This window comes from Dipodomys ordii, unplaced genomic scaffold, assembly GCF_000151885.1.
Source record: "Dipodomys ordii isolate 6190 unplaced genomic scaffold, Dord_2.0 Scaffold54, whole genome shotgun sequence".
Taxonomy (NCBI): Eukaryota; Metazoa; Chordata; class Mammalia; order Rodentia; family Heteromyidae; genus Dipodomys; species Dipodomys ordii.
The window spans coordinates 1776248-1784613 of NW_012267270.1; the positions used below are offsets into that span (position 1 = coordinate 1776248).

An 8366-nucleotide genomic window follows, 5' to 3' on the forward strand; every position below is an offset into this window, starting at 1 on the left:
TCGTCCAGGCGCCGCAGCAGGTCGTGGCGGCGCAGCGAGCCGAGCAGCTCGCGCAGCAGGCCCAGGCGCCCGGGCTCCAGGTCGCTCTGCTCCAGCAGCACGGTGAAGAGGTCCAGGCCGCTCTGCACGCGCTCCAGCTTCCGCTTGCCCACGCGCCCGAGGCACAGGAACTTCAGCTCCGTCAGCTCGGCGCTCGACAGGCCGGTCGACACCGAGTGCAGCAGCACCAGGAACGGGTCCATGGCGGCGGTACCGGCCCGCACCCGCCACCGGAAGTCGCCGCGGGCCTTCCTGCCCGGCGTCTCGCGAGAACCTGGCGGCCTGCGCATGCGCCCCGCGGGCGGGCGTAGCGGTTTCCGCCCGGACCGGGGCACGGCCACTGCTGCGCATGCGTCCTGCGGTCGCGCTCCGGAACCCCGAGCTCCGTATCCTGCAGCCAGCCCCTCCCGCGGCCCTACTGTGTGCAGGGTTGGTGCGGGCCTGAGATGGTAGCCGCCAGTCCCGCGTGTGCCAATCGCGTAATAACGATAGACAGCAACATTGGCAAATAGGTGGCAAGTGTGCGCATGCGCGCGCGCCTGTGTGCCGGCCCTGGGGTTTGAACTCAAGGCCTGAGCGCCGTCCCTGAGCTTGGCTCAAGGCTAGCGCTCTGTCCTTGCAGCCACACCGCCACCGCCTGCCCTTTTGGTAGTTAGAGTCTCAGACTTTCCTGTCCGGGCTGGCTTCGAGCCGCGATCCTCAGAGCTCAGCCTCCTGGGCAGTTGGGATGGCAGGCGTGGGGGAATTGCTCTGTCTTCTTTTGCTTCTTCTATGGCCTCAGCATTTCCTGGGTCACTCTTTCATTCCTTTGGTTTGGTCTCTCTCCTTTCCCTGCGGACTCTTCCTACACTCTCACTCTCTTTTTTCTTTCCTCCCGTTCTCTCCTTCCCTCCTCCCTCCCTCTCTCTCTCCCACCTTCCTTCCCTCCCTCCCCTCCTTCCCTCTTTCAAAGAAGGCGTGTCCTTCTGGATCAGATGGACTGTCAAACACCATCTCCAGTATGTGCAATCCTACCCCCAGCGTGTGACACTGCAGCAGAGGCCTTGTCCAGGCCCAGCGGCTGCGTGGCTGCCCCACTGCACAGCCAAGGAGACTTATGGATGTGCTACCGATGGCGGCCTGGGAGGAGAGACCCTCTTAGCTTATGGGAGTGGACTCCATCCACTTCTGAGTACTGTGAAGGAGACCTAGGGAGATGGCCACTTGGAAACCTGGCCCATTTGTTGCCCCTGGAAGACCAGGCAGGAACTCCTGTCGCCGGCGAAGGTGGCTTCTATCCTGGCCTGCAGAAGGGCAAGCTGGCCAAGCTGTGAGCCCAGCCCAGTGGGGTCCCATCACCCATTGACCTGCAGCGCAGCAGGTACTGCACAAGGACGGTCTCTGTGCCCAGGGACACAAGTGCAGCGCTCCAGGACACCAGCAGAGGGCGGCAGCCACCAATAGGAGGAGACAGGCAGCTGGGTTTCTATGGTAGGGTGGGTTCGGAGTGCTGAAAAGGACCTCTGTGTGAGGGGACAGAGGCTTGGAGGAGCTGTATCTTGGTGGAGGGTGAGCTACTGTACCTTATGGTATGTAGGTACAGTGCCATTAAAAGTGAAGGCAGAAAGCCCCATGCCAGTGGCTCACACCTGTAATCCTAGCTACTCAGGAGCTGAGATCTGAGGATCATAGTTCAAAGCCATCTATCCATCATCCATCCTTCATCATCCATCCACCCACCCATCAAACATCTATCATCCATCCACTCAACAATCATCCATCCTCCACCACCCATCACCAGCTGTCCATCCTTCACTTATTCATTCAGTGCTCCTGAGCCTGGCGCTATGCCAGGTGCTCCTTCCCAGCCAGTTTCCTGGCAGAGTGAGTCACTGGGGAGAGCACACACACACACACACGCACACACGGACACTTTTATGTGTGCACATGCAACTGTACACAAGCACATAATACACACGTGTGCACACACAGCAGAGGCAGGTCCACAAAGCCATGCAAACACAAAGGCACACACAGCACATACACCAACATGCAAACACAGTACCCATGCCCGTGTGCACACACAAGCAAATGTACATGTGTTTTATACACTAACACTTGAAATCCACAGCCATCCACTCACACAGTAGGCACAGAAATAGCACACACAGGAGCCAACACAAGCATGTACATACACGTGCACACACAGGAACACACTTGGGGGAGATGAGGCCCAGGATGCTCCCTGGGCCTAGCAGGTTCCCCCCCCTTGGTCACCACCCAGCACACAGTGCAGACCACGCCCATGACCCGGCACGGGGGGGGGTGGTGGTGGTGGTGGTGGTGGACGGGCTATTGAGTTTTCCTGGACAAAAGTCAAGGGCAGAGAGCATTGTGTATTCAAATTTATTTAGATGAATGTTGAGCCACAGTCTTCTGTGGAGTTGTTGTACATTCTGCTTTTCTCTTTTAAAAAAATGGTCTTCATAAAAGGATTTTTGGTAATCACCTACTCTTGTTGATACATTTATATACAAAACTTTGTCAGAAATGACTGACTACAGGAGGCAGGGGAGCAGGGAACCGTGGGATCTGAGTAGGGGAAGAGCCGTGTGGCAGCTGAGGGCTTGGGTCCCAGTGGACAAGCCCAGGAATGGCACACCATGACACATGTCACCGTGACACACACCGGGCTGTCTCCCCAGCACGGGCCCCGGGGAGACACAGCTTCCCAATCCGAGGATCGCTTAGCACCCCTCTGCCAATCTAGACCTCAGATGAGACTTGTTTCATCAAGCGTTAAAAATGCCAAGTGCCCTACAGAAACTGTCTGTGAGGAAGAAGACAGAAGAGCATCCATAGAATATAGAAGAGCAGTAGCAAAATAGAAGCCTTTATTAAGAAAAATCTTTGGTAGTAACAGTATCTGAAATTCCTGTCAATGGTATCTAGTTGACTAATAAATTCCTTCCACCCTGAACTAAGAAAAAAAAATCCTCAAATCCACCACACCACTGATTTTTGTTTTAAACAACCAATAAATAGGTTAAAGCTTCGAACAGACCCACAGAAGTGCTGGGGCTTAGTGAAACCCTTAAACCTTTAGGGATGGCCTCCTAGGGGTCCCCTCCCCCTCTGCTTCCTGTCACCCCATCTTTTCCCACAGGGGGGGAATGGTGACTCTGAGGTCAGCTGATCTGACCTTCCAGGGACCCAGGCACTGGCTCATCAAGGACAAAGGCCCCCTTCCTTCTCCAAGACAAAAAAAGGATCATTTCAAGCTCTCCCCATGGACGGCTCCATGTCATCTTCTACCCGGGACAGCTTGGCTTCTGGACTTAGGAAGGAAGAGACAGACGACTCAAAGCTGTCTGGTTTGTTCTTCCTACCTATGGGCAGGTGACGTCATTCAGAATGACTTTTAATCACCTTTTCTTCCTTCTCGTTTATTCTCTTCACTTTTAAAAATCACCCTTATTACCATCGCCTTTCACTCCGTCTCGGCGTCTCCGTTCCTGCCAGTCCCGGTCCTCGAGTCTGCACACTGGGCTTCTCCGGGTCTATCTTAAGGCATCAGAGCAAGGAGGGTTTCTGGGGTCTTAGCCCCTTCCCACGGAAGAGACTCCGCGTCTCCCCCGCGGCGCTCACCACAGCCGCCCTTTCCATTCACCTTGGATACTAAAGATAAAAAAATTTCCCTGCATAATGGTTTTGTGCAAAAACAAGAAAAAAAATAAAGAGAAAAGAGTCCTCTCAGGGAATAGTCGTGGCGTTTGCAGAGCGCACAGGGGCCTGGGGCCATGCCCTGTGCGGCCGCCCCCCCCCCGCTGTGCGGCCCTGCCTGGCCGCAGCTACAGCGCATCCCCGCGGTAGTTGGGGCCGGGCGCCCCGGGGCTGGCCTTGGGTGTGTGGTTGTTGCAGGAAGCCTCTTTCTGGCAATCCTTCTCCATCCACGTGTCCAGCAGCTGCTGCTTGCCCTGCTCCTCCCGCATGAACAGCTCCACCATCAGCACCTTCTCCTTGTGGATCTGCTGGCTGATGTCCTTGGGGATGTCCGGGATCACCCAGTCCACAAAGTCGCTCATGAACATCACCAGGTTCTGCCAGAGAGGGCGGGGGACAGAGTGGGGGAGGGATCCACACCTGATACACCTGTGAGCCTGCTCCTAGCGGTATACCTGCCTTCCCTGCGTGTACCCATCCCCTCCTGTGAGCCTGCTCCTTCCTATCTGTGCATACCGGACCTACCTGCGTACCTGCTTCTGAGTGTTCCGGTCCGGTCTCCACCTGAGTGCCCGCCCCTCCTGTATGCCTTCCTCACCCTGCAGAGCCCCGCCCCCGCACTCTGCCCCAGCCTATGGGCTGGAGGGGAGGGGGCGGTGTCCAGAGTCCCTGAGCACGGGGGTGGGGGGGCCTTGCAGCAGCCACGGTTTTCAGGGGCTCCCTCCCTCAGACCCCCTGGGGCACAGCTGCTCCACAGAATTCAGCCGTGTCCGTTCCTAGGGCCCCCGCGGGCTGGGTCACGGGGGGGGGGGAGGGCTGGCTGCCTGCGTGGACTGGCCCCATTCTCCACGCGGGGCACAGGGGCAGGGGCTCCCCTCCCTCAGGCGCCTCCCAATAAAGGAGCCCAAAGCCCCTTTCTTGCCTTCTTCCCTGAAGGTCTCTTAGGTCAGGTCAGGCACAAGGCCGGGGTGGGGTGCCCTCCCGGAGACCCCAGCGGTGCAGCCCCGGCCTCAGGGGCACAGGGCCCTGCGGCCCTGCCGAGCGGCTCCCAAGGGACGCCCCACACACCTGGAAGACGATGACGAAAGCCAGCCGAGCGGCCAGCACGGCCCAGAAGTCCTTGGAGACGTCATACTTGTGCTCAGACCATGGCGGCTCCCGGTAGTCTTTGTACCTGGGGTGGGAGTGCAGGGAGCTGAGGCTGAGCCCTGGTCTGGTCTGGTGGCTCCCCAAGGGGGGTCCTGCTGGGCCCAGGGACTTGGCAGCAGTGACCAGGGGGAAAGGCCAGGCAGACTTCGTCCCCGGAGGGCTCTCCCCTGAACCCGGCAGGTGGGGGAGGGCGCCCAGGCTGAAATGGGGTCCCAAGCTGGAAAGCCCTGACTCCTCAGAGCTTCCTGTCCACCGTGGCCTCCTGGGCGGACCCGGCTGCGCCCAGAGACTGGCGCGGGGTGGGGTGGCCTGTGGGGGGACCAGGGCCCCTGGGGCACAGGTCCTCCTCCGGGGAGGCCACTCTCCCACTGACCCCCATTTCCCACATCTGCCCGAGGCCCTGCGGCGCCGGCACTGGGCCTGAGCCATACCCCCAGGCCTTTGGGCGTTATTTTTTTCAGATAGGATTTGGAGTTTGCGCCAGGACCACAATTCTCCCACCTCTGCCTCCCGTTAGCTGAGACTTCGGCTTGGGCCCCACTCGGTATTCATGGACCCCCGGGCTCTGGCTGAACTTCGCTCCCCTTCCGTGGTCCTACCTTTTTTGTCAGTGTAGGGCTTTTGGGCCTGGGCACCGACCCTGAGTGCTCATTGAGCCATGGTGCCACTTCCGGTTTTCTAGTGGTTAATTGGAGATGAGTCTCTCGGACTTTCCTGCCTGGGCTGGCTTTTTTGTTGTTGTTGTTGTTGGTCACGGGGCCTGAACTCTGGGCCTGGGCGCTGTCCCTCAGCTCTTCAGCTCAAGGCTAGTGCTCTACCACCTGAGCCACAGCGCCACTTCCAGCTTTTTCTGCTTATGTGTTGCTGAGGAATTGAACTCAGGGCCTCATGCATGCGAGACAAGCACTCTACCACTGAGCGACCTTCCCAGCCCCCTCCTGGGCTGGCTTTGAACCGTGCTCCTCAGATCTCAGCCTCCTGAGTAGCTAGGATGACAGGCGTGAGCCACTGGCTCCTGGCCCCTTCCTTTTTTTTTTTGTACATTTGCCAGAATTGGAGCTTGAATCCAGGACCTTGGCACCGTCCCTTAGTTCCTTCCACTCAAGGCTAGTGCTCTACTACTTGAGCCACACCTTCGGTTCCAGCTTTTTGCTGGGTAATTGGTGATACGACTGGCTTTTCTGCCCAGGCTGGTTACGACTGTGACCTCAGCCTCCTGAGTAGCTGGGATGGCAGGCGTGAGCCTCCAGCGCTCTGTCCCCTTCCTCCTTGTAACAGACTCAGCCATGGTCTGCTGGCAGAGGTGAGGTCCTGCCTCCCTTGCTCCCCGCCCGGCTGCTCGTGTCTGGTGCAGGTCACCTGCCCAGTGGGGCTTGAGCACACTGGAGTGAGCAGCCGGCACTGCACTGCGCTGCACGCACGGGGGCAGAGTCTCCAGGCTGGTAACTGGAGACAGAGATGAGGACGAAGCCAATGCTGCAGGCGATGTCCTGGTCTGGATCCACACGCCTGATGCTCTGCCCATGTGAGTTGCGAGCGTGCTGTGTGTCTGAGCGCCAGCGTGCATGCTGTGTGTCTCTGAGCGCCAGCGTGGCCTCTGTGGGCCTCAGCCTGGACATTCCCCAACTTACGCTAGAAGTGTTTATTGAGCAACAGCTGTGTGCCAGCCCCTGTGGGGGCGGGGAGGGTGAGGGGAGAGGCAGCAGGGGCTGCCACCGCCTGCCACCATGGCAGCTCTGCTTTGGAGGAAGCTGCACGCGTCTCTACCAGCCTACGCAGGCCGGCACTGCCAGGTCTGAGACAGGATCTGTGCGAACCTTCCCCAGAGCTGCAGCCACACCGGCGTGTGCACCCTTTTCTCCTGGGGAGCGGGCAGCCCCAGTCCTCTCTGCCACGTGCACCCCAGGGAACACATGCACCTGCTCCCCCCTCCCTCCTCCTCCATCCCCGGACAGCTCCCTGAGAATGCTGGGGCATGTTCTTGGGCTGGCACTTGGCAAACTCTTATGCACCCCTGAAAACCCACTTGTGGCTGAGCACAGACACCGCCTTCCGCCACCTGTGCTGCTCTCTCTCACAAGTGTTTTCCTCTTGGTGGCTCAGCCCTCCCTCTCTCCCTGGAAGCAGACAGCCTCATCAGCCCAGATTAGGGGGGGGTGTGTGTTAACAGGACAGTGCTTGTTTGAGCTCAGGAATAAGTGGCAGCTAGCGCAGTCCCGCCTCCGGCTGGAGGTGAGGCCAGTCCCACACACCCCACCCTGTCCTGCGGGAGCTGAGGAGCTCCTGGTAACTGCCGCATAATGGGAAGCCTGGCTGGAGGCTGGGCCTGGGGTCTCTCTCCACAGGATAGAGACTGGAGGTGGCCCAGTGCCTGGATTGGAGGCCCGGCTCACCTCTCAGCCTGTGAGCCCGGAAGTTAGTCTGGAGGGAATTGCTGAAAAGCCAGAGCCACTTCTCAAGTTAGCCACTCCTCCTCTGGCGGGCAAAGCCTGGTGTTGGCGCAGAAGTCCGAGCTAGGTCGAGGCGTGTGTGGGGCTGGGCGACCCTGGGGTGATCCAGGATGGGGAGGCTCATCCCCCCCCTCAGCACCCAACACAGCCCCTGCCAGGACCCATGGAGGTGCGTGGCCACGCGGTGTGTGTGTGTGTACATGCACGCACATGAGCCAGTACTAGGGCTTGAATTCAGGGCCTGGGCGCTATCCCTGCGCTCTTTAGCTCAAGGTGAGCGCTCTACCGCTTGAGCCACAGTGCTACTTCTGGTTTTCTGGTGGTTAACTGGAGATAAGAGTCTCATGGACTTTCCTGCCGAGGCTGGCTTTGCACTATGATCCTCAGATCTCAGCCTTCTGAGTAGCTAGGATTACAGGCCTGAGCCACCAGCATCGGCTCATAGATTTTTTTTTTTCTGGTTATAGGGCTTCAACTGTGGGCTTGGGCACTGTCCCTGCGCTCTTCAGTTCAATGTGAGTGCTCTACTGCTTGAGCTACAGCGCCACTTCCAGTTTTTTAGTGGTTTATTGGAGATAAGAGTCTCACGGACTTTCCTGCCCAGGCTGGCTTTGAACTGCAATCCTCAGATCTCAGCCTCCTGAGTAGCTAGGATTACAGGCGCAAGCCACTGGCGCCCGGCTAGATTTTTTTGAGGTAGGGTCTTGCTATTATATAGTCCAGGCTGGCCTCAAACAATCCTACCTTCACTCACACATCCAACAACCGACTTCCTTCCTTCCTCATTCCCTCCTCTCCCTCCCCCTCTCCTCCTCTCTTTTCTAGCAGTGCGTTTGTAGCTGGGGTAACACACATGTATCACTCTGGTCAGCATCTTATTGGTCGAGGCCTGGTCTCGCAAGCTTTTTCTTTTTTTTTTTTTGGGGGGGGGCCAGTCATGGGGCCTGAACTCTGGGCCTGGGCACTGTCCCTCAGCTCTTCAGCTCAAGGCTAGCGCTCTACCACTTGAGTCACAGCGCCACTTCC

The 8366-nt window shown here is 58.3% G+C and overlaps 2 protein-coding genes across 2 annotated transcripts in view; both read right to left on the minus strand.

The window, feature by feature from the left end:
• The window catches only part of Fadd (Fas (TNFRSF6)-associated via death domain), an 11514-nt gene extending 11255 nt beyond the window's left edge, over window positions 1-259 (minus strand). Inside the window, exon 1 of the mRNA XM_013020869.1 lies at window positions 3-259. Within this exon, the coding sequence (XP_012876323.1) occupies window positions 3-242 (240 nt within the window). The 5' untranslated portion in view covers window positions 243-259. The remainder of the gene's footprint in view (window positions 1-2) is intronic.
• A 2636-nt stretch (window positions 260-2895) lies between these two features.
• Window positions 2896-8366, minus strand: part of Ano1 (anoctamin 1, calcium activated chloride channel) — a 67287-nt gene continuing 61816 nt past the window's right edge. Inside the window, exons 25-26 of the mRNA XM_013020870.1 lie at window positions 4810-4915; window positions 2896-4118 (exon numbers count right to left, since the gene is read on the minus strand). Coding sequence (XP_012876324.1) covers window positions 3870-4118; window positions 4810-4915 — 355 coding nt within the window. The 3' untranslated portion in view covers window positions 2896-3869. The remainder of the gene's footprint in view (window positions 4119-4809; window positions 4916-8366) is intronic.